Source organism: Amblyomma maculatum, chromosome 6 (genome assembly GCF_055883805.1).
Source record: "Amblyomma maculatum isolate TAMU_Amacu chromosome 6, ASM5588380v1, whole genome shotgun sequence".
Lineage (NCBI taxonomy): Eukaryota > Metazoa > Arthropoda > Arachnida > Ixodida > Ixodidae > Amblyomma > Amblyomma maculatum.
In genome coordinates this window covers 70,456,343-70,482,208 of record NC_139349.1, presented here as the reverse complement: position 1 = coordinate 70,482,208, position 25,866 = coordinate 70,456,343, and the positions used below count along the sequence as shown (strand labels likewise).

The 25,866-nt window shown below is 52.0% G+C and overlaps 1 protein-coding gene across 2 annotated transcripts in view; it reads right to left on the bottom strand.

Annotated features, from left to right (window-relative positions):
* Positions 1-10,518: 10,518 nt before the first annotated feature.
* LOC146185993 (uncharacterized) overlaps positions 10,519-25,866 on the bottom strand; it is a 53,232-nt gene continuing 37,884 nt past the window's right edge. For both annotated transcript variants that reach the window (XR_014708062.1, XM_084606933.1), the window contains 2 exons: positions 23,989-24,089; positions 10,519-12,016 (listed from right to left, as the gene is read on the bottom strand). Coding sequence is in view for 1 of the 2 variants with exons in the window: in XM_084606933.1 (XP_084463059.1) it covers positions 11,770-12,016; positions 23,989-24,089 (348 nt within the window). In the remaining variant the exon portion in view is untranslated. The remainder of the gene's footprint in view (positions 12,017-23,988; positions 24,090-25,866) is intronic.

Here is a 25,866-nt window from a genome sequence, read left to right as displayed (position 1 = left end):
GTCGTGCTCCTGCTATGACGGAAGGAGCCGCAGAAAAGGCCTCAAATAGGCCTGTCACGACGAGGGAGGAAACCTAACCGTTTCATATGCTTAAGTAGAGAACGCCAGTATACAGCCAGCGTCCGCCCTTGCATATCAACATTTCAGATGGCCAAAAGCTGATGGACAGCCTCACTAAGCAGGGGCAAATAGAGGAAAATATGGCAAGGGCGGATCTGTAAAGTATATAACCGGGAGAGCCGCGGGGATCTTTGAGCCTGAAGTACTTCAAGCATCCCCAACTTGCTGAAAACGGCTGGTTTCATCGACTTTAGCACATGACTGAAAGGCAGGAGGGAGAGCGGGTACCAACGGGGAAGCAGTCAGGTGGAGCGGCGGCCGTGGACGGAGTTTTGTGCCGCGTGTTTCTTTCTGGATGGCGCAGCCACGCCGTCTCGACCGCGCCGCCGTTGAAGAAGAAGAGAAAGCCGCCCCTGGTGTTGCCAGCACAAAGGGAGTCGGGCGAACGGAAAAAGCGACCAGCAGCAGCCAGGACTGCGCAAGAAAGATCCAGACAGCGAGGAGGAGGAGGGCAGGCGAGACGGGCTGGGCCGGTCTGGCACCTCTGGGCGGCGCGTGTGCACGGCGACGGGGCTAGCAGCCCAGACGGCCTGACCTCGGCGCCTTGGACGCCTTCCCAGAAAGAAGCCGCCGGCACGAACGGGTTAAAATAGGCTCGACCGGAGCCCACGGCGAAGCAGAGAACAGACAAGTAGCGACGACAAGCGCACGGAAGAAGGAGCCCCGGCTGGCCACTGCTTGCGCGACGGATGCACGTCACCATACGTGCGCGGTGATGTCTGGCCACGTTCTCTCTCTCGATGGCGGATGGCACTAACGTCTATGCGGATAGCGCACCGTAAGATATCGCAGGTGCGTTGACCGACCCACCACCAAGGGCTCGCGAGCGCTTCCCCTCAATGCAGAAGCAACTACCAAGGAGCGAAGTAGATGGACCATTAGTTCAGCAGTCAGGTGGTGGTCCTGTATCAGCAGCGGTCAAGAGTCGGGCACAGAAAGACGTCCATTATCCCTAACAAAAAGCACCAGGTCTCCTAGAATCCTCTTGAAATCTTTATTCGAGAACTGAAGCCAGGCCTCGAATGGTCCGTAGTTCAGAGGCATGCACTATGAGCAGTATTAAAACGGGAAGTATGCACTTCAGCAGAAGCGCGAGAGGGCGACAAATCTCAGCGTTACAAACGACACGACTGCTCCCAAGAAATTCTTCGCGCCTAATGGACGAGCGACATCGTAACGGACCCGAAAAAAAAAACGGGACTTCCGAGCAGGACATGCCAAGCAAACGCGCGTCTAGCGAAGCGACGGCGTCAACTATCGAATTAGAACACAGTACAACTCTTACCCCAGAGAGAAAGGCACCCATCGTCCCATTGAACATACCACGCAGCAAGCCCGGTCCCCTTCCTCTCTTCGCTCCAGCCAGCGCTGGCCCATTTTCCGCAGTTCTTTGAGGGACAGATCGGACAGCTCGCCTAGAGGCAGGAAACACGCAGGTCCGGTCGTACGCAGCAAAGACGACGAAGAAGAACGCCCAGTTCCAAACAATGCGGCCAGTCACAGAAGCGAAGGCGGCGGCAGCAGAAGCAGCAAAAGCCTATCGGCTTCTCTCGTTCTCATTCATGCATGCACGAACACACGAAGCGATCCCGGCGGCTCGAAGACCCTGAACGCAAAGCACGTGGCCTCCTCTTGGGCAGCGCCGGTGCCCTACATATTTGGACGAGCACGCGCTGTTCTAGTTTGCGGCTGGTTACCGCAAAGAACCGACCCTTCCTCGGCATGGGCAACGAAGCAAGTGCAGTGCTGCCACAATGTGGACGCGAAGCGTCGGAAAGCCTGCTGCATCCTCCTAGCGATTCTCATTTAGACCGCCACTTTCCGTTCCTTCAACGGCCCTCCGCATGCTGACTGGCAAGCCTTATGGCCTTGCTTCTTTACATGCCTACCACGCAGACTTCGATCCTGTCCTTTCACTTTCATCTGAATTCCTGCGATCCCGGAAAGCAATCAGAGGGGGCTTTGAACAATTTATGCCAATTTTTCTTTCTATATTTCGATTTCTAAAGCCGCCTTATTTTAACATGAACTAAAAGGCTAAAATAAAATAATTCGATATTTTTTCATTATTTTTGGCCACTTCAGTCCCAATTATTTTTCTTCTGATTGTCCTGGTAACTATAATCTCCATTTCGCCCACCATGATCGGCTGTGGGTGCGCACTGATATCGTTTGCGACTTCACATTTCAACGGACCTCGTGCACGTGAGCGCCAGCACACGCATTCCACAACTGTCAGTGACATTCGAAGGTACGTGGGCAGAGCATCAGATCGCTCGGACGTAGGATAATGCAGCGGAAATAAGAAAGAAAATTATACACTCCCAAGTATCCGCGGAGTTCCTCCTTCACACTTCGCCTCCCACAGCAAACAGTCCACGGCCCTGCACTTGCCGACTTAAAGGGAAAGAAAGAAGATGGAACGATAGGTGGGTGTTGCCTCGCTTGAACTCGAATCCAGCGTGTGTATGTACGCCGACGTAACGGGAGGTATACGCGCGCGCACGCACACAGACACACCTGCATATAAGCGTCGCGGCGGCCTCGTCCCATAAATAAACCCGGGCGATACACCTTCGTTCAGGGGGAGCTCAAGCAACGGAAGTGCAAACGCAAGCCTTTCCACTGGGTCCGTTTTGTTACGTGTTCTCTTTTTATGCCTTTCGCCGCACTTCTGGGGCTCCCACAACCGTTCTATTCTCCCTCACACTCGTACAGACAGCTCGAACGGGACGCCGTCCGGTGTCTGCCGGCTACGGCGTTGCGCAAGACAGCGCTCTATGCCTGCCTCCTTCACGCCCTGGCAACCTGCGCCGCTGGCTGAAGAGACGAATGATGTATAGTGCGTCCTGCATCTGCGAGTCAAATGAATCGCCGCCGCGGACGACGGCAGCCAGGAGGCGCCGCGAACAGCAGACGGCCGCACGGCGGCGGTAGACGCGCGAGAGGGTCGACCGCCATTTGCAGCCAGTGCGGGCGGCGTAACGCCAGCCTCGCTCCATAGCCGCCGGCGTCCACGTCGAGGTTGCGTTCGCGTCAAGGTCAGCGCGGGCATCATCGCTTTCGCCACCGCGATGCCTCTTGTCAGCGGCGGCGCTTTTGAAACCGCATCGTTCGCAGCTCACATACGGCACCGTTGCGGGTACCTCACAGTAGTTTTATCGGACACGTCTCGAAAAGCGCTGGTCACTGAGGATGTCCAGAGATCCAAAGGGTGTCCTTGCAGGTCTAACTGACGAGCTGACTGGATGGGAGACACTATCGTGACACAGTTGCCGCTCGCAATGTGGACCCTTGTTTGGTTGTGGATGCTGTACAAGGTGTCTTAGGCATTCGTTTACTGTAGAGCAGTCAGCGCGATGGGAAACTGCAATACGCCAAAGATAACAAAAAGAGGTGACAGATGAACTCCAATCCTTTCATGGTGCAACGGGCTTACAAGATTTATTACCCCGAAGAGCACTGTCACTCTTCGTCATTCCGCGCTCCCCTACAAGTTGTCATCCAGCCCTTGCCGCTACACCGCACGGATCCCATATCGTCCTTACTGTGTCTCATTCGGACAGGGACGACCTTGTCGCGTAACACTGAAATGACTAAATCACGAGCGGAGCGCCCTCACGTAGCCGCACCAGTACTGTGTCTCGAACCGCAGACGCGGACTGTGCAGAGAGCGTCACGGCGACAAGCATCGAGGCCACTGGCGATAACTTACTTCATATGCTGGCACGTGCGAGGAAAAGCCCAGTGTGACCACGGCGACAGCCGGACAGCCACTGCTCGATTAGAACGTAACATGCGCCGTCTCTTTTGGGCATGCCTGCGTGCAGGACATGCGGCGCCTTTTCCGCAGTGGAGTATGGGCCATTCAACGCTGAAGAAGGGGCTGTCGTGTCGGGCCGTCAAAGCGACTCACGACTAGCGCCGACGCTCAGCGATGCTTGTCAGGCGCCAGTCTCGCGCGGCGACAAGTACACTTCATCCGATCAATGGGGTCGCGCGCGCTTGGCATTCTTAAATGACCAGAAGTAGTCGGTGGCTCTTGGACGCCGAAATCTTGGTGATGCCAGATGAGTTAAACCGTGCACGATACATCAAACTAGCGCGAAAGTGACGCGTTTGGAGGCACCGGCCAGTTACGCAGCTGACTCGCCTACTTCAGTGATATCACACGAGGTGTACTAACTGTAACGAACTGCCGTTTTGTCGCCGCCATATTACAAATGCGACCGCCAAACCATATATATATATTAACCAGTCTTATATCGCGCTCGAGATGCCATTGCCAAGAAACAATGCGTCAAATAACGAATCGAGGGCTGACACTTCGTCTGGCGACCTCCCTGCCTTTTAATGGGTTCCTTGGCAACCAAGCGTTATATGAAATAAAATGTTTGAAAGCGAGCTTACGGAAAAAGCAAAGATCGACGACACGACCGCACACGTCGCAACGATGCGCGAAATGCATAATGCAGGCAAGAAAGACAGCCTTCGGACACCACTGGACACAGGGGAGCAGCAGCGCTCGCGACGCGGCGACGAAGAAGAAAAGGAAGGTGAACGGCCCGACAGTCGCTGCCCTCGGCGGCCGCAGAGCACGTATGCGCGGCCGCGTCGCGCGCGCAGCGCCGGAGAGAGGCAGCTAATGGAGCCGTCACGAACGTGCCCGGTTCGCGAGACTGCGCTAGGGTGGCTAACCGCGCTGCCGAGACGTGGGTCGTGCTCGGCACCGCCGCAGCCCGACAGCCAAGAAGAGCAGCCCAAGCGGTGACCCCGGCTCTTCAGCGCCAGGTCGGGCTGCGTGGACAATGCGCGCCTGTGCCCGACACGCGGAGACGACGTCGAATGCGTGATATACGGGCTCGCGTATATAATGAATACGAAGGCGGGCTCGCGAGCACACGGTTTGTGACCGGTCGCCAGCGACGAGAGGGGCAGAACGGCGACGAATTTTATTTCTCTGAGGCGAAGAATGGAAGAGGGGGATGACAAATGGACGGTGCGTGCGCTGCCCTTGCGGGTCATCCCCTCACTGGGCATATTTAAACACTTTGGGTTCTTCCCGCTCAAGTCATGAAGAAGTGAAACCGGGGACTGTGCCCCTCGGACGCACCCATGCAGCGACATAAAGGCCGCGAGCGAGATGAGATCAAGCTTGTTTTGTTATCAACTGGGTGAACGAAGGAAAGGTCCCGCTCAAGTTTCCGCCTGTCCGCTGGAAGGAAAACATCGCCAGCAGTGCCATCCTCCGTGTAAAGCTCATTTCAAATATATTGAAATAATTCTCCAAGGAAGAGATTGTGAGCGCCGACGACGATTGGAGTGGCCGAATTCATGAACCACAAAGACGTCGCGGAAGACTATTTGGCTTGCCCTTCCAATACAAACACTAACCGAGTGCCTGAGCGCAAAACGATTTCTTTATAGCCGATGTTCAAAGCTCGGCATTCTATACCGCGCTCTGGCCCCAGAGGGACGACCCGTCGCCCTGACAACGGTCGATACGCGTCCCTCGCTCCCAGCGACCGCGCGGTGGTGCCCTCTCCCCAGCACAGGCTAAAATGCGACGCTCGCCGAGCACGAACATCGACGCACACACACCTAACTGCGTCGCGGATTCTGGGAACCCGGGTCGCAAATAAAGCCCGCCACGAGACAGACGACGACGTCGCCGCGTGACCCTGCGCACGTCCCATGGGCGAGGGCCGCTCGTAACGCCGCAATGGAGTGACGAAAGGCGCCGACCCTGTTGCGTCACGAGCACCGACGCGATCTCGTTCTCTCTCTTATTGCAGTGTGCGTGGCCGGCATACAGAGACTACACTGATTAGCTTCCTTGAAATGTGCTTCCCTACAACGAACTGAGGCAGCCCTCTCGTTACGTGGTGAAAATGCCCGCACATTCGTTTCTCAAGATTTATGCGTAATTCGGTGCGTTAATTTCCAGCTACTGCTTTGAAAATGGTGACTGATTACTGGAGGGAGCAAACCTCTGCACAGATAAACTGCGATTGACGCTAAGTGTCCCAATTAACAAAGTGTACTAGCCTCCTAAATCATATAAATGGGTGCAGTGCTAGTTGCCACAGTGGTAACTAGCAGCGTGCTAGTTACTAACTGCTTTTCTTTGGAAGGACTACCGTTTTCCTGTGGGAATCTAACGAGGAAAGAACTAAACAGCACTTAAAATGAGCGCAGCGCAATCTTGCGTTAGACAAGCGAATATAGCTGAAGGCCTCGACTGACGGCATCTTCGCAGATACAGCTCTCTCCGCCACCCTCCTCCGCCGCTTGGGCGCGGGAGAATGAAGAAACGGTGGTTGCGGTGGGAAAGAGATGCGACTACGCGCATTGCGCAAAAAAAGCCCCGGCAGCAGCGCGAGAGGAGAGCGTCAGCGCGCGTCTATCGACTTTTCTGCTCACTTCGGCGGAAAAGAAAAGGCCCGTCACGACGGCGCAGCTGCGGTAGGTGCAAGTGGCCCGGAGCTCCGCTGAACAGACTCGCCGCGCCGAGGAAGACTGTGCGAAGTGCTCGGGCTCTCCTCCTCCTACGCATAGGAAGTGAGAGGACGGCCTCTTTCTTTTGGCCGCCTCCAGCCTCTCCGATGCCGCAGAGAAGCGTGACGCCGATTAAGCGCTTATGACGACCGAAAAGCATTATCTCCGCGTTCTGAAAAACGCAAAGGAGGAGACTTATCGCGTCTTATCCCTCTTTTAGTAATAATTCGATAAGCTTTATTTACTCACTGGAGAAAGCTGCACGCTGACGACACGGGTCTTTAATTAAAAACCAGATTTTCAGTGTTTTTGGTTTTTTTTCTCTAAGGCTAACAAAATAGCAGCAAAGCGTCAAGTTTGAAGTCAGTCTGTGGACCATTAAAACTCACCATTATCCAATATTTCTTTTTATCAGTTAATAATTACATTACCTCTGTTGAATAGAGTTTCTTTTTATTTTTAAGCGCCAGGGGTAGTAGTGGGTGCTAAATGAAAAGTATACAGAATGCTGGTTGGCTCCAATGCATGGAGGTTCCAAGCTAGCTGCAGATGATGTTACGAAAGCTGTTGTAATAGATGAACCAAGATATTCAAGTTAGCGAGCAGCATCTGTAGCTGAGGTATAAAATATACAAAGGATTCAAAAAAGCGCGAAGGCTTCCTACTGCTTTCACAGTTAGGCGATTCCACCCCAAACTAGCAGTGCGGCATCCGGTATAATTTGCGACCGGCCAGAAAACAGAAAGGTCACAGCGCCTGCGCGCAAGGAATGGGAGAAAACGAGATGCGGCGAATGGTGAGAAGAGGATCAAGATGCGGTAGCTCGTTGCCCGGGGCAACGGTGGAGCCGACGGATGCTGTTGCCAGGCAACGCCGGCTGTGTGTGCGCGGCCTGCTCGGCGCGCAGATGGTCTTCGATCGCTTGAGAGAGACGTTTCTTGCTTTTCTTTTTCAGCGCGCTTTGCTTCGCGAGTGTTTGCCGATGGCAGATAAATACCATCATTGAAACCACCCAGGAAAACCACCTAAAACTCTCTGGTCATTCTTACAATCTCCCTTCCGCCCTTTGGGGCAGTAAATTCCAATTACGGGACCGTGCAGAGAGGGATCCATGCGTAAGACATGCATCCACCGCACATACAGTGACGCTACTCTAGAGCCAAAGTGACGATACCCTGAAAGGAAAACACGGCGCCGATAGGCCACCCAACGCCATTATGGAGTATGCGAGTGTTGAATTCGATTGTTGAATTGATCTAGTCTTCCACATTAACTTGGTATTTTACTTTTATTTCAACTTCTTACCTAGTTACAAGCAATTTTGTTTTTTTGTTGCATGTCACACTTCTGTCGATACCGGAATGCTTTATTGAAGAACAACTAGTCCATTGGGGGAAATGTCTGGCCAAAGACAGGCTTAATACTAACGACTACAGATGGGTGTCTCGCGCGAATCGTCCGATTAATCTAGACCTAAATAACAAAGTTACTCCTACGCGGACGCAAAAACGCGACGAGCCCGCACAGTGTAGCGCGGTCAAGTCTGGTGCATGCGACGAACTCCAAGAAGCGTTTAAGAGAACCGCCGCCATGTCATCCGCTTGGCTCTCCAAGTGCGGAATCGGGAGGAAGGGAAAGCACAAGCGCGCTAGGTGTTCCTTCGCCTAGCTAGCGGGAGCAAATTCGCTACGCCACGCCCCTGAACCTGGGCGCGCGCAGGCGCGCGGCGATTTCGGCTCCTGCCGCATCCGTATCCGCATCGAGAGGAGGAACCATCCTCCCTCCCACCTTCCGGCTGCCTTCGTCACAGCCACCGCTCCGCAGCATCTCCAGCATCTCCCTCCTCGTCTTGCTACCCCACCCTCCCTTTCGTCTCATCTCGACTTCTCCTCAGCCTCTGAACGTGCGCCCACGCTAGATGGTCTCTTCCTCTCTTCCCTGCTTGTTACCTTCTCTTTTACTCCCTCTACGTCTCTTTCGCTCCCTTTCTCAAAGGCTCGGTCGGCGAACGCGATTCTGCGGAGGTGCAGCGGGCGGCTCGACTTCTGACATTTCCGATAGCTACTCTCGTCCGCCACTGCTCCCCTTCAAACAGCGGGTTCGCTTCGCCACTGTACGATCTGGTGCAGCGTGAAAGCCGAACTGCGCCGCGAACCGGCTCTTAGCTCTCGTGTTGTCGACGTAGCAGCGAAAACAAATGAGCCCAATTACTGAGGAAAGACAGGGGTTGATGAATATAAACGTTCAGTATGGCGGTCGAAAGGCTGCTTCTTTTTTTGTGTGTGTACTAGGCTTTTACTTAGTTTTAGTCAATTAGGGTTTGCAGAAATTAGGTGTAAATTAGCAAAAATTAGTGTACACTTCGAAATTCCTTGCGTTTTCAGGTACCACGGTCCGTGAAACTGACAATATTGAACCTTTTGGTGCTACATGTATGGAAACATGCTTCGCCAGAAGATTTGATCCCACAGCTGATATAGACTGTTAGGTGTTGGAAACAGCCGATTGCCTACATCAGAAGAAACTGTTTATGACAAACAAGAGAAGGCACAGGCCTTCAACACCAGTGAATATTTAATATGCTGCTTCCAGCGACCATGAAAGAAATGCGAAGCTTCGCAAGGCAAAGAGTGCACTTCAGGCCGAAAATGGTGTGGCGTAGTGGCATGGCATCCCGGGACCCATTCAAACATGGCGCCTGCGCGGACCTCGTTTTAACGTTCTTTTCACTGAATTCTATGGTTGAAAGTTGACGCTAAAAGCTGCAAGACGGCCAGAGATAACATGAAATGCTATGCCAACTACGAACTGCGAGCGAAAGTGCAGGGTAGCGGCCATCACTGAAGGGTCCCGGTACCTTGACAGCGGCTGCAATCGATCGCGCGCGAGAGGAGCGAAGGGAAAAAGAGAGAAGAAGCAGGGTGAGCAGTAAGGCTCGACTCACGGCTATGGAAGGCGCTCGCCGTTTCGCCTCCTTCGGTCCGAGCGGCCGGTGTCGTCATGATGTGCGGTTCAGGCGACAGGGGAGGCCGAAGTGGCAGTAGCGGTTCAGCGCTGGGCTCTCCTCTTGCGCTGCGGTCGATGGACTCCTAGGCGGGATGGGCCAAGAAGGGGTCTCTGCGGCGATGGTCGCTCGAAGAATGGAGGCCCAAGGTTCGAGCCTTCCGCGCGCTACTTCAGGTACCTGACTTTCGAACGCGTAGTCACAAGCACCTGATGCAGCACGTAGAGGCCAGGGGCAGACTGGTCGAGTGCGGAGGAGGCGACCATGGCGACCGGCGGGAGACGAAGAGAGTCGGAGAAGGAGGCGCGCTCTCAAAATCTCGGATGCAGGAGGCAAGCGGGCGGTGTTGGATCGGCAGGCAGAGGAACAAGGGTCAGGGACGACAGAGACCGAACATCAGGGACTCGGGAGGGATACGACCACGACGGCGAAGGAGGCTCGAGGGTTGCGCGGATCTCCCGAAGTCCGCGGCCGGCCGGCTGCCAAGAGCGAACGGGTTGCGGAGGAAGACGACGACGAGGGCTCGATGGATCCGACGAACCGCCTCGGCGCGCGTCCAGCCGCGACTACGCCCGGGCAGCGGCTGCGCCGCGGCAAAGTCCCCGCGCCGATCGATAATTCCGTTGCGGCGGAATGCAGAGGTGGACCCCGGAGCTTCGCGGCACCCAGCACAGAGCAGTAGCGGAGGGAAGGGAAATACCGGGGGCTGACGCATGCGCCAACCGGAGGCCACCGCTGCACAGCGCGACCACGCAGCGTCGCCAAGCGGCGGCGCCGCCGACGGCGCGCCGACGACGAGTGCACGCACCTTGGCGATTGCCGTCGCCGCCGCAGACGCAAAAGAGAAAGAGGGGGAACACGGGAAGGGGGGGGGGGGGGGGGGGGGTCCTCTCCGCCAATGCTGCGTTTGCGCAGGCGCGCCAGACGGCTTCATCATTGTGCTCGCCGCCAAAAAAGAAAGGGTGAACGAGACAAAAGAGGAGGAGGAGAGAAACACGCCAGAGAGAAGGCGCTCGAACTGGAAGGAGAGGAGAGACAATAAAAACGAAACGCGCACCACCGCCATCGCCGCATGGAAAAGCAGCGCGAGCGCAGCGCTTCGCAACAAAACGCGAGACACCCAGGCCGGCCGCCAGGGGCCTTGGCCGGCGGGAGGACCGTCCTCGGCCGCCATTTTAGTTCTGTCGTCTAGGGACTGCCTTGGCCGGCGGTGACCTGGCTCCGGGGCTCTTCACTCCCGGTCGATACGAGCCCTCTTTGATTTGCGCAACAGTTCGCTAATTTATCGATTTGCACGTGTTCCTAAGGCAAACCCAAAAGCCACTCATAATATGATGGAACACGATAAGTAAGGGTGCTTCGTATTCGAGATGGCACTTTCATTAATCACCACCAGCCAATCACAAAACTGTGCGGCTTCGAGAGCCGTAAAGCGCCCTGTGCTGCACTAGCAATTGATGAAAAGAGTGCGAGCGAACAAAGCAAAGCGGCAGGATTATTAGGCACAGAATGATCACGGAACGCCTCATGCACAATGGTCAATTACAGAGTGCGGCTCTGTCTTGATCTTCATTGCCTCTTCCAGGGACAAAAGAATAAATCTAAATGAAAAATTAAGGAGCGCATCTCTAGCAAAAAAAAAAATTAACCGCGCCGCTTGCTCTTCTTCCTCCCGGAGGAAGCGCAACGAACAGCAGTGCTCAGGAAGGAGGCCGGACTTGGAGATGCCGCGATCCTTCCCATTCTCAAAGGGAACGCAACAAGTTGTCCCGGCGGCTGGGAGACAGGGTCGGCTCCTTTCCCCCATGCACCCTTCCCTCGCGCCGCTACGCACCCATGGCGCGCACGTTGGGCGCCCGTTCCCGCGCCACAGTCTACCCGTGAGGTTGCGCGAGATAGCAATGTCAGCGTTCTCCTGAACTTCGGATCTGACCGCGTGAGAATGCGCAAATGTCCACCCCAAATGAATTTAATGGTTCCCAGCGTACTAATTTATGTTCAATATGTTTAACAGGGTAATGCCCCAGTACAATCGTCTATCTACGCTCGTCCAGGAAAGAGGAGCAACTAATGGGGCGAAGAGCGAGTGTTAAAGGTTTTGAAATGGCTAGAATGATATCAAGGCAATCAAAGCCGCATGTGCTTGCTCAGATATTGTAGGCCAAGTAAGCGTTTTTTCCCCGTTTTTCACGATGAATTCTACGAAGAATGTCTTCGAGTTCCTGGCGGTGCTGCAGTACCGTCATCAGCGTCCGGCTTCGCCCGCCAAGATCATCTTCAGCAAGGCCGCCATTCGATGCTCGACATCTTCTGCGCCAGGCCACGGCCGCAGCAGATGGATGGCTTTTCAAAAGCAGACACACCTGGACAGGACTGGACGGACGGTGAACCTCCCTGGAACGAGAAAAAAGCAAACGGCGATTCAGAGAGCGACGCTATCCATCTACTCCACAGGCGCGGATTTTGGCTATCATTAGGTCCGCCGCGGAGCCCGCGTGATGAACTCGGCGAGTCCGCGTGGCGCCGCGACGATCCCGACTCGCTCTCTCCAGACGGTCACGAACCTCAAAGTATGCAAGGACCGCGACCAACCGTCCTCTCTCTCCACGTGGGAAAGGATGCCCTCGGGCCAGAAAGGGTGGGATAACTCGTCTCCACCGCGTTCTGTGCTGGCGGCTGTACTGGTGGTTGCGAAGTATCGTCGCTCTAACGGCACTAACCCGGTTCTTTCCTTGCTAGTGTAGACAGAGTTACGCGTACTACGGCCCTCGGGCTATACGTGTCCCCTCACTGAGAGGGCATGGAGATCGTGCTAGTTTCACACGCGGTGAGCCAGAATGGATTCACTTAGCCTTCGAGCAGTACGTGCATGATGTACAGGGGCAAGCGATTGCACGAGAATGCGACGCTAGCGTGATCTTAGCTTTGAAGGTGAATACACTGTCGGTAATCCTACAGTCTCACAGAATATATGAATTACAGAAAACTGGCAAGCCTTCAGTGTAAACGCCTCACGACGCGTTAATTTGGTGATTAGAACGGGAGCCGTTGGCTCAAACTTTGCCGAAATAAAGATAGGAACGGCAATGCGCCATGCTAGCCTGCATACGCTTTCAGGAGAAGTCTTACTCCAGCTTCATTCACGCAATGGCTGTCCACTGAAGGTGCTCTCCAGATAGGGGCAAATTCTGAAAGCGATATTTCGCGGTGTTTATGACAGCCCACAAAAACGTTAAATGTTCAAAGTGGACACATTCAGAGCGAAAGTAATTCGGAGAATTTGGTGAAGTTTCCTCAACATATGATAAAGCTCTCCTTTTTCCTCTCAACAGCTCGCCGTCAGACTTACAGGAAACATAGCTAAAATCGGATTCGCAAGCTTAATGCACGTCAACCTATATAGGTAGACGGAACCGAGTAGCATCGTAACGGAGCCGAGACGAAATCCGATGTTCGTGTTCGCAAAGGCAGCGGGCTAACGCACGTGCGTCATAGAACGCAGAGTAGGAATCAGGCAAAAAAAGCGGCCGCAGCCAATGGCCCTTTCGACTAAAGCGGTCGCCGGAATCGTCAGCAAAGGACGCCGGTCGCGAACGGACCTCACACCGCTCCCAATGCTTGAACGAACTGTGCTGCGGCTGTGAACACCACAGCGACCAAGGGCTTCGTCATGGGCATCGTCACGGGGAAAAACCGATGAGAAAGAGAGAGTGAAGACGAATGGCGAGGAAGTGGGCTTCCTGGCGCCATCTGTGCGGCCGGAAGGGAAGCCGGAATCAGCGGGTGCACTCGATTCATCGCACAGAGGAGAAACCCGGAGATGACGTCATGAGGGAACGGCAGCGACGACCGCCACAAAGTGGCGCTGGTCGATATTCTCCTCGGCGACACTCTGGAATACCCCCGCCATACGGATCGTTATCGAGCGGCGCCAGTACAGCCATCGTCGCGCAGGAAAACCCACATGGAATCATTGCGCGTCAACTTTTAGGCCTAGTCGCGCTACGGTTTTCTCCCACGTGGCTGCCTGCAGTAAAATAAAAAAAGAATAATAAAAAAATGTTCAGCTAGTTGGTGCTTCAGAGGGAATGGGTGTGATATTGTGATTAGCGTGGCAGTAAAAAGACAACGGGCAGCGAAAAGGGGGAACATAAGGAATGGACTTAGACCTCAGCGATGGGTTACTTAATGTATAACGTCTTGTAGCGTTGGTACCCATTTTTGTTATCGTCTTATCGCCCTAATTTCAACGCCTCGGCCATTGCCACAGTAAACACGACTGAACTTACATCTAGTAAAACCTCTTCATACGATGCCCGAATGTAAGCGTGTTTGAAATTAAGTTACATGAAATGCTTGAACAGGAGCTTGCTAGTCACGAATTGACGTGTAATGGCATGCTTTCGTGCACCCTCCGTCTTCCGTGGTCCGGACAATGACTCAAAGAGTGTGATACACTCTGGAATGCGGAAGATGGACAGCAGATTGTGATGCCAGGTAAGATGATCCAGAGCCGCAATAGTAGCGTGGTGCACACTAAGATAGTAGGCAAGCGCATGTCCACTGCGTCCATTAGCATTAACTAACGTAGGTAGTAGCGAGTACTAACGCAGGAGGAGTTTTCTATCTGAGAGAGATTGTGCAATTGCAGGCTGACAGCAGGCGAACTTTCATTTACCTCATGGACCACCAGAAGCTTGATCGAATGAAGATATAAGACGCATTTACTAAGTGTAGCAACTGATATTATCGAACACGATGGCGAGGATGGATTTGTTACCTGAGAGGACATGGCTGTGGGAATGAATGTGTACAAAAAGAACAGTAGACAGTGACCACCCCTTAAAATAAGTCAAAACTGTGAACCACCATGCATCTGGCTTGGTTTGGGCTATGGGATTTAACGTCATAAGAGGCTCAGGCTATTAGGCTCCGGAAATTTCGACCACGTGAAGTTCTTAACGTGTACTGACATCGCACCGTATACGGGTGCCTTGCTTTACGTACGTCTCCATCGAATAACGGCCGCCGCGGCCGGGATTCGATCCCGCATCCTTGAGCAGGCCAGTCGAGCGCCCTAACCACGTCACTATAATAATAGCCAACGGTCGGCGAGACCAAGGTACACTTTGGGAATTTATTAACTTTAAGGTTCTTCGTTGACCTGATAAGTGCAGCAGTCATTGTAGGAAGAAGGAATTATTACATTTAAAGTAGAAGAAAAGAACCAAGCAGCTGGTGGGAGCTAAATCCACGACCTCTCAATACCGTGTCCGGCGCTTTTACCAACTGAGCTACAGGAGCGGCAGTCCAACCTTCTACCTTTTTGGATCACGTTGTCCTTAACCGAACCTTGAGAGAGTGTTCACCAGTGCCACTAACATACACAGCGGTGTCTTTTTCCCTAAAATTATTAGGGCACCGTTCAGGGAAAAATTAAAATAACCCCCTACGTTTACATTGGCCTCGCTGACTGTGTGTGCATATATTTACATGTGCTGAAGAACACATCTTCGCTACACCCACTGATGAATCAGTTCAGTTCAGGCGTTCAGTCGTGTCCGACTCTTCGTGACCCTATGGACCATGTCACGCCACGCTTTCCGGTATCTCACTATCTTCTTAACATCACATAGCTTCATCTGCAATGCCTCGAGAATGCCATATCTAACCATCGCGTTCGCTGCCTACCCCTTCTCCGGCGACCCTCAACCTTTCCCAACATCAAATCTTTCTCCAGCGACTCCTCTCTTCTCAGCAGATGACCAAAGTAGCTGAGCTTTAACTTTAGAATTTGACCCTCCAATGAGCAGTCAGGGTTTATGGTCGACAATATCGACTGATTTGATCTGTCAGTCAGCTGATCTGTGGAGACAGCTGATGAATATCACCTGTCTAGCTAGCGAGGCAAAGCAGAAACTTTTTTTCTCGCAAATCCGTATCCCACAGTATCATGATTGTTCACACGTTTCGGTGTTTCTGTTCTGTGTGCTTTCTTTTATGGCGCTGTGTAGTCACCGCCCGGCCCGAAGTCTTCGAGCGCGGAATCGCGCAAGAAAACAGATCACAATGGGCCATCTACCCCCCTTCATGCTCAGCAGCTACGCACAGCCGCCGCGACTGGTGCGCGGAGCATATACGGGGCCGCCCATTCATCAGACACGTGGGCCTACGACGCTGACTTCACGGCGGAGCCAGACCCCGGGGCCCGAGCGGCGGCGGCGACCGACCCAGGACGATGACCTCCCAGCGGCAGCCCGCGCCGGCTACGCGCGCTCTTCTCTGGCAACGGGCCATTCAGACCCGGCGCCCGCGTTGGCGCAGTCGTCGTGACTTGACGCACGAGACCACCGAACAGCAGTCCGCTTCCGCCGCACCCACCGGCGCCACGTGGGTGTCACGAGGGACCCTTAACTCCCGCTGTTCGCTTTGTTTTTCTGCCGTACGGAAAAGTACTGGTTCCAACCTTCGTCTTCCGTAGTATATCGCTTCCTCTCGTCAAGGTACTCGAAATTCTCTGGGTGATGGCTTTCTGACAGCTCGAACGCAAGCTTGAAGCGCGACCGGAAAGCTACGGATGTCGGTACCTAGCGAGACATACCTCCGAAACAGTCAGAATAATAGAGTAAATTAAGTTCTTGGAGTAGAGCACTTTTTATCGCTCAGTAACTGTCTCGCACTACTTGGCTGGTTCTAGAATACGTCTCTTTGCGCTCCTTGATAGACAAAGCTGTCTTATCAAGAGAACAGGAAATTTATTTACATATAAACGCTGGCAGTGCGGTTTCCAATATAGAGATTTCGCTTCGGTGTAGGCTGATATTCCGAAAAATAATATTGTAAATTTCCTTTTAAGCAATGCTGCAAATTAAAACTTTCGCGTCCCGTCGTTGAAGACTGACAGGTGCAGTAGGCAATGAGAAACCACTGCGTCGTGTGAAATTTTGGCAGTAGGAGGGATCTGAATTACCCCACCACACGGCCAATCGCGGGAGCCTCAGACAAGGAAGTTTTTCTGGCTCATCGGACAATGGCACCGAGAAGCGCAGAGGAAATACGTCGAATCTGCCACTATGGTTAGGTTTTGTAGCAAACACCATCACGGACAAAGAAAGCTTTGGAATAGAAGGGTGAACTCGAGAATATGATGCTTATGGAACATCACGCTGTCATTTGGATGCACCAACAAGTCGCTAGCTGCATGTTATCACTGCTGAGCCGTCAGACGCAAGTCTCAATCCTTTTGTGAACTCCCACACAAGCCATGACCTTGGGTCAAACACTCCAGTACTATATAAGGAATGTTGCGAGCGAGAGTTAATTAGTGCATCAACTTTGCCAAATTTAAAACGATGAACAGGCGGCTATGATATTGTCATACGTCAGATAAAATACTCGGCCTGCGAGCTGCAGCTAAACCCTGCGGAAAACTGTCCGCAGCCAGCTGAAGCCATAACCGCTCAACTGCTTATCTTATACATGCGTTCGCAGTGTTGCTGCACAATTGTTTTTTTTTCTCTCTCTCGCCATCGCCGCCCATCAAATTCCACTAGCAAGCGACCTGATTGCAAGGGCACCAACCCGAATATATTGTAGAGAAAGCCGCCATCTTCTCGTGCCAACAGCATTTGCGCACCAATCTCAATACCGAGATGCAACGCGCGACGCCACCAACGATGCAAGCAAAGGGGAAAGGAGGTTAGAGAGGCCAGAGGAGAGCAGGCAAAGATCATGGGGAGAAGCGGCGGCGATGCTGGACTTTCCTTCCCTCGCGTCTCCCGTCGACCTCTCCGCCACCGCCATAAAGGTCAACAAGAGGAATCCTAATCGATATGCGGACGTCTCAAAAAAAGAGAGCGTGCCGCAGCGCGCGCTCATGGCGACCCTTCGCTCTCGAATCCCGCTCTCGCCAATGACTCCTGCTTTGCGCCATGTTCCAACTGCGCCGGCATCACTCTCTTTTTCCCTTGATTCGTAGAAAGAGTCGGTGGCAGTCGCTTCCCTTTGTTCCTACGTACCTTGTGCGTTTTCTTTTCTTTCTTTCGTTTTTCTTTTTTTTTTTTTTTTTTCGTGGCCAACGAATATGCTGCTTGCGACATCGCCATAGCGGCGGCAGCAGACCTGACAGCATGCATGCACAGTCAAACAAAGCAGTCCGACTGCAAGCGCCAACAGAGAGCGCTTGCGACATGTCTTGTCTGGCTTCATTGCGGTTTTGTGTTGGCTACCTTTCTTTCTGACATCCTTCCTCGCTTTATACGTCACATAAGAGAGCATGGGCGTTTTTAATTTTTTTTTTTTTTCACGGTCAAGCAGCTCTAACGATAGCTAGCAACGACGTCTCGTCTGATAAACGGTCGATATTGCACTTTCGCTGTGGAGCGCATGAGTCCGCTCCATGTGGCCTTGTCAACGCTGCCAAGGCCACGATGCAGCGACAGCGAGTTACTGTAAGTTATCCTTGCACTTTGTGCAAATGAAAAAAAAAAATAATAAATATTTGAGATTAAGGCTTGCCGGTTTTAACCAGAAACACGTCCGGCACGCAACAGCGGACATTTTACACAATTAAAAAGAAGCAGCAACAGGAATGCAAATCAATGTAACAGGGAGATCCTGAACAAAGGAATGTTAATATAATATGCGATATTCCAGGGCACCGGGTCTCTGGCAACGCAGGAACTGCTCTCAGCATTCGCTGCGAGAAACTAAGCGGATTGTGGTGACGGTCGGAGCTGGAAGTTGAAAGAAAGCTAAATCTCAATTCACAAGAAATAACCCTGCGAGCCTGTAGCTGTGTGAAGTACACAAGTTATGGTGCGAATTTACGAAGAAGTGAGGCTTTCAGTAAATTATAGAAAGCCATGGCAAGGCGGGTATTTTTGAGGTAGCGACGACCTCGATTGCACTATCCAACCGCTTAAGAATGCGCCAATCTCTATCATAACACTAGGGAAGCTTACGCTAACGAACGTAAACCAAGTAATGCGCGTCTCCCACGTACCCGCTAGATCATACAAATCCGGGTGACCCGGGTTCGATAGTGGCCGCGGCGGTCGCTTTTCCAAGGGGCGAAACACCAGGCGCCCATGTTTACTGCGCGATGTCGATCATCATCATCATCATCATCATCATCATCAGCCTGACTATACCCACTGCAGGGCGAAGGCCTCTCCCATATTTCTCCACTTAACCCGGTTCTGTGCTAGCTGCATCCACTTGACCCCTGCGAACTTCTTAACCTCAACCGCCCACCTAACTTTCTGCCGCCCCCTGCTACGCTTTCCTTCCCTTGAAATCCAGTTTGTTACCCTAATCGGCCATCGGTTATCCATCGCGAGTGTGACAGCGTACACTTTCATTGCGATGTCGATAAGGGTTCAAAATCCCCAGGTGGTCGAAATTATCAGAAGCCTTCCACTGCAGCGTGTCTGACGTCTTGAGCCTCTCCGGGACGCTAAATCTCACAACCCAGACCTATAGGTTTCATATTTCTCATGACTTCTGTCATTCATAACCACCTAATATGTCCTAGTCGCTTCACATGACTATATGAATAGCAATTATATTCAAGGTTAGACTAGCTATGCCGCAAGCTTTGAAAAGGCACGAGTTCCTGAAATCTCCTGCTGAAAATGGCGTTTCATTATATATAGTTATGAACAGTAAAGTAGAATGTTAGTTATATATAGGCCAGTCACGTAAAAATACTCCGGAATATGCTTGAACAAGATACGTAACTGGTGATATAAATTACAATGCTATCATTCAGCGATAAAAAAGATTTCATCGATAATTTGCTCGTTAAATCCGATACAGTACGTTACGCTACAAAGCTTCACCTATGTGCCTACAGCTTAATCGGTGCAGAAAGCACTGCGCACTTATTTGAGCTGGTGCTCAACTGGTACAGAGTGCCCGCTTATCCTGTTCTAGATGCGCTGCCGTTTAACGGCTGGAGAATATTCTCAGCCCTTTCAACACCCACATCGAAGGCAATATATATACATATATGGTAAAATAAATGAAAAAATGTATTGCCATCAGTGAGGAACCTATCCTTCAGCCCATTTCACAAAAGCTTACGATCGGTTTTTTTTCTTTACCTCGAACGAAACAAAACGCACACCACTATCGCTTCAACACACACACACACACACACACACACACACACACACACACACACACACACACACACACACACACACACACACACACACACACACACACACACACACACACACACACACACACACACACACACACACACACACACACACACACACACACACACACACACACACACACACACAGTGTGTGTGCCTGGTATAGCGTAGTGCATTTAGGATCAGGCGCGCTTTTAAAATGCCTAAGCTACTACATAATGCCCCTTAATTTTGTGAATGTATACGAATGCTACACATTCAGGTTCCACCTCATTCAGCCCAGTGTTGCCTCGTCTTCGCTGAGGGCAGACAAATAAAGAACGGACACCGTGAAAGCAGATTCCCGCCGCCAGTTATGCCACTCGGATCAGCACAATGTTAATCCGTGCCCAACATCCTACCCTTCGCGCACTGAAACTGCACTAGTAGCACGTTTCCGGCACAGTTTCGATTTCCCTAATGACAGCCCTGACCAGACTTGAGGAGCGATCACGCACGAAGCACGTTGTCTACTTGTGCAACGCGCTGTTGCAGTATGCGTGCTGCGCCGAACAGAGATCCTTATCAACTTGCGCTTTACGTTCAGTCTGCTTCTGGCTGCCCCATTCACACACAGTCCGGAGGCACGCGCGTATCCTGCGGTGAGCAATTTAGCGACCAGCAGGGAGTCTCAGTTGCGTATGGAGAGCATGTGCGTTTCGTCTTCTTCCTTTCTATTTCTCGTTCCCTTTTTTCTCTTTACTCCGATCTCTCTATGGCATCACGCACGGCCGCGAGTGTGACAGCGCACACTTTCATTCATACTTTCAATCGAGTGGGACGAGGAGTGTGTGTGTGCGCGTGAGGGGAAGGGGGGGGGGGGGGGGGCATTCTGTACGTGCCGCACAGCCAACTTTTACACAGCCTGCGCCCTGGCTGCCGTGAGTGTGTGCTCTCCCCATGCTACGTGCGTGCATGTGAATGACCCTCCGTATACGGTTCACTCGGAAACAGGCGTGCAAACGCCGTGTCCCACCAGCTGCGACTGTTCTACTGCAACCAGGCAGCGCGAAGCGTACAATGGCAAAAAATATATATATAAAAACAATCACTTGTGTATCGTTAATATGGACACTTTGGTTTCCGAGCAAAACTGTCTATAACGCGAGGGTCGACCGTAAAAACGAATCGTGAAGAAAACCATTTCTTTAACAGCGCGTTGTAACTATTAAAGGGCGATTTTATGTGTATACTGATGACCAGTGAAGTTGAAATTGGACATGGTGTTTAATAACGTGGTGAAACTTGAGGCGTCTAGCAGTCTATGATACGCTTGATACGTGTCAAGGATGAATGTTAATTTCTACTCCAGCTGTTAGCATCCCACAAACCACTGCTCCACAGCATCACTCTATCGGCTGTATGCTGTTTTCCATGTGGAGCAAGCTGCAATGTTTTCCTCAGCCATTCAGGCAATAAGGACATTAGTTGGATTAATTGACTGGACGACTTTGCACTATAAAACATGAACGCATGAAATAAAAGAGTAAACACTCAGTAATTCACAATTTTTTACCGCTTTCTGCTAGTGTTCTGCACTCGAAAGGCAGGAAATGAACTATCTGGTTGGGGAATTACAGCGTTGTACTCATACCTATTCATATTAGGGCGAAAAACAAAAAGAAAAACATGCATGGGCCTCGATACCATACATGCATTTGCCCACTTGTCCATTGTACGGACAGCAAGTTTCCATATTAATGAGGATTAAACACGCAGAAAAAGTTTGGTCTCCGGAAAAACTGTCCATAATTCGAGTCGCCAATATTAATGCGCGGCGTATTAACAAGGCACGACTGTATAACTGCGCGGCTGCCGTTTTACGTTATCTCATATCCGAATTATAGTTTACCAGCTGCACGTTATACGGCTTGTGGCCTTGGCTATACACGGCTTTACGCGATCACTAGCACTAAGACGGCCAAGGGATGCTGGAGCTTTAATAATATTATGATCGTAAATAGTTGCGTGACACGTAGCGCGATATCTCATGTCTCTGTGCACCCAGTTAAGAACGAAGAAAACAGAAGAAACATTGTGACGGCTACTGGCTTGCACAAAGCTGATTTGGACAAAGCAACCGACTTCGAAGGCTACTCGAAGCCGCCCTCTTAGATACGCATTTCCCAAAAAGGTGCCTGCTCCATGCCTGGGCTGCGAAGCTGATACATTTCAAGCAATGCTGCTGCGGCGCGCAATGCACAGCTGAAGGTAGCAACAGAGTTCCTCGCGGCGTTTCACAACGCAAGGACAACCTTAGACCTTCTGATACGGCATCCACGTACTGCTTACCGAGCATGTGGACGTCGAAGGTAGGTACCGCACAAAGCGCCCGTCGCGATAAGCCCACCCAGTATATCGAAGGGCAAGTCATCCGTGAGCCAATTCCAAAAAACAAAGAAAGAAAACAGCGCACTACGCGCTGCGTACGCGGTGTAGCGACAAAGCGACAAAATACTTCACTCCTCTACAGGCTCTACGTCCCCATACAGATCAAGTCATCTGTGAGCCACTTTAGAATAGTGAGCGATACCGTCGTGTACACTGCAGATAGCACGCGCAGTGACGGACTAAACGCTTGCCGCTTCGTTCACGCCGCCGCGCCACGACACAAAGACTTCTCGACGGAGGAACGCGCGGTGACGTACTTCACTACTCGCGCACCCGGGGCCGACGACGGCGCGTTTCGAAGCAGTGACGCAACGAGGCCGCAGAATCGCAGCAGTCCGCGCGTTATCCTCCGCACGCTGTTGATAGGGGGCTATCGGCGTTCAACGCACGCCAAGAGTTGAACCGGGAGCACTCGACGCGCCTTGGGAAGTCCCCCCTACGGCAGAAGCGGCTGCTTCGGGGAAATCTCGCAAAGTGGGCTGATAAGAGGCGTCCGTTTATGCACCTGATATCGCACTCCATGGCTCATTCCCGCCCTGAGTTGCACGAGGCGCGGACTGGTGGTTACGGCGTTTTGGATGCTGGGCCTGACGGCAGGCGACAGCTCGCACCTGTAACGTCCGCATTTAAATGGTGCCACAGGGCTGACACCCTAGTGTGCCGAGATTTTTATGGACGGTGAAAAGTTCCCGGGTGTCGCGTATCTAGATCGTCACCCCCACTGCTGCGATGCTCACCGCAGTCGCACAGTACTCGGTACGAAACATTAATTGACCATCAGTTTAGGGCGGAGAGGCAGACTCGACTTCCACAAGCCCTCTTTCTGACTGACAACAAAAGCATAGAAGGGCAGTAACTGCGTTTGCACGTTTTCCCCCAACTGCAGCTTCCACCGACCGTGCGCATGAGCAATACGTTTTAATCCATTTCTGCCGTAGCTGGAGGTACAGTGTCCCTTCTAGAACATTGCACTTGAGAACACTGCACATCCCTTTCGCCACATCGACACCTCGGCTTATGTGCGGCTACTGTGGAACACGAGTTAAAGTAGACGGTGCAAACCGACCAACAAGCACCACTGTGGGCCACGGCAAAGTCACGGAGGTCACAAAGGACAGGACTAAGCCGCACAGAGAGGCGGCAACAAAGACAATATGAGAGCAGCAGCACGAGAGAGAAAGCGGAAAAGCAGCGGGATAAAAGAGAAATACAAACTACAAACACGTCGCTGCGCGCGCAGCTCATAAGGACGACTCCGGACGCGCGCTCGCTCTCGTATTTGGCTGAGAGGGATGAAGTGTTAGTTAACGGGCGCTAGTTGGACACGCGCCAGCAGAAACGGCGGCACGCGCCGGCTTGGCAGACCGTTAATCGAGACCTGCGCGAGACACAAGGTTTCACTTTCCTCGCACAGGCGCGTACACCTAACCAGTTAGCCAAGAACCAGCGTGGGCACTGTGAAGGGAGAAAGAGATGCGCAGGGGTGCCGCAATACTTCCTGGGCGTGCCTCGGGCGCTATAGCGCGTTAACGGTTCCGGGAATGCGTAATGACTCTGGCGTCCTTACACGCTACCCTCACTGTGCGAAGACGGGCCTCCATATATGGAACGTCCTCGCGGAGTTACATATGGGCGAAACACTGTGCTGGAACGATGAGCTACATCTAAACCCGAGAATGATAACCACTGTTTAGCGACGACCCGATTCCCATTCTGATAAAGGACACTCTGCGGAAGAGAAGACGCAAATAAAGAGTTCAATAAACTCACGGATGGAAATTCGGTGCGACAGGTGCGTGTGTGCCGCAGTTCGGGGAAGGCAGGACCATAGGCGATGATGAGCGTCGCGTCATCAGCACCACATTTGCGACCTGATTAGGAGAGAGATAATGAAAAATAAAAGAATGGTTAGCTATAAAGTCTCACAACATTACGGCAGAATTTAGACAGATAAATGTGTCATTTTTCAAGCAACTTGGAAACTACAATACCCAAGCGATTGAGAGAAACAAGTTCAAGTAATTCTGCGTTTTAAAGCGCCGAGTGCCTAGGAAACTGTGCCTCATGTAATGCGCGTGAGGTAGCGCTCTCATCCATTGTGAAAGCATCGCGAGCACAGAGACATGACAGACTTTTCTTTTAAAGCTTTCGGTCGAAATGTCTACACTGTGCCCACGTTCATTATACAGGCTACTGATATAAAGTAAAGGTTTTGTTTGGATTGATGTCAGTGTGCACGTTACAAATGTTTTACCCCAGACTACGTCACTATCATGACAGCAGCCTGTCTATCATTAATGGGTGTGAACGTAATAAATCCCCGGAAATCAAGATCATTAAGAAGCTTCGGAGAAATGCACGGACAGCAATGACACTTTAGGACATTGTCTACCCGAGTGGAAACCAGACATGCAGAAGGGAGGCTTCACACCTTCTTTTACAATTTCTGCAGGACACTGATCTTGACTCCAGGTGGTGACAGCTGGAATGGACTATGTTCTACTGGGAATGAATGTGTGCATAGATGGTGACTTCTGGCGTGGAATATGTACTGTTATAAGTGACTGCGTGCATAGTGGGCCAGACTGCACAGATATTAGGATTTTTTTAACACTTAAGTGACGCTACTGTGGAGCAATTGCCGGCAGAATAAGCAAGGCTAATCCCACCTGTAGCATACAACGACTCAACTCAATTCAACAATGACCAGAAGGTAAAGGATATATATTGTACTATGTGCCGAATACCGGACAACTGCTCGTTATTAATATTCTTTTCCTTTGTGTTTCCACTGACGCGAAAATGATGTAAGTACTGCTCGAGCAGTTTTTCTCCGTGAACAAGCGATGTCGCGCTTAGCTCGGGTAAGAGACTTCGCAGCAGCGTTTCGCTCTATAATGACTGCCACTATCATTTCTCACGGAGCTGCCACGACGCAGACTTAATTGAGTTGTAACGATAGCCGAGACTATCAAGTGCCGCCAGAGCAAAGCGAGCGACTGGCAGGAAAACTAAACAAACGCCGAAGGGGGAAACAATTGAGACGCTTCGCGCAGCATGAGGCAGAGAAATGAGCCACCTGCTGCCATATATGCCTCCGGCGCGACCCCGCACTAATTACACTCCCCGACGACGGCTTCGCCCGGAGCCCCCATTAATTGGCAGACGAACAATCGCGGCGGCATTATGTACAACTTCGCTGTTCCACCCTTAGACCGTTACGCACGGCCGGAGAGAGTCAGCGGCCGGCTGTTTACACGAGTTATTTTAATCTCGTTTATGGCCAAGCAGATCGCGCGGACAAGTGATACTGGAAAGAGAGCAGTCCCTATAGCATCGGACAGGCGCTGAAACGATGTCGACAGACAACGTAATCGCTAACCTCCTGGACCTCCATATTCAAACTCCCCTCATCTTGCCGCCGCAGTGGCCGCACTCTAAAGTAGGCGCGATGGAAGTGTTCATTCGTCAGTTCCGAATGAACCAAGGTCACAAGATAAGTCACAGCACGCACAGCGATTCGCCGACGCCTGAGAACGACAGCTGTGCAGAGAAGGGAACCGCGCCACGTGTCTCGGGGCACGGACGTGTGCGCGTCACTTGTTTCTCTCTTGCAGGACACAGAAGAGGGTAGAAAAAGTGAGACTA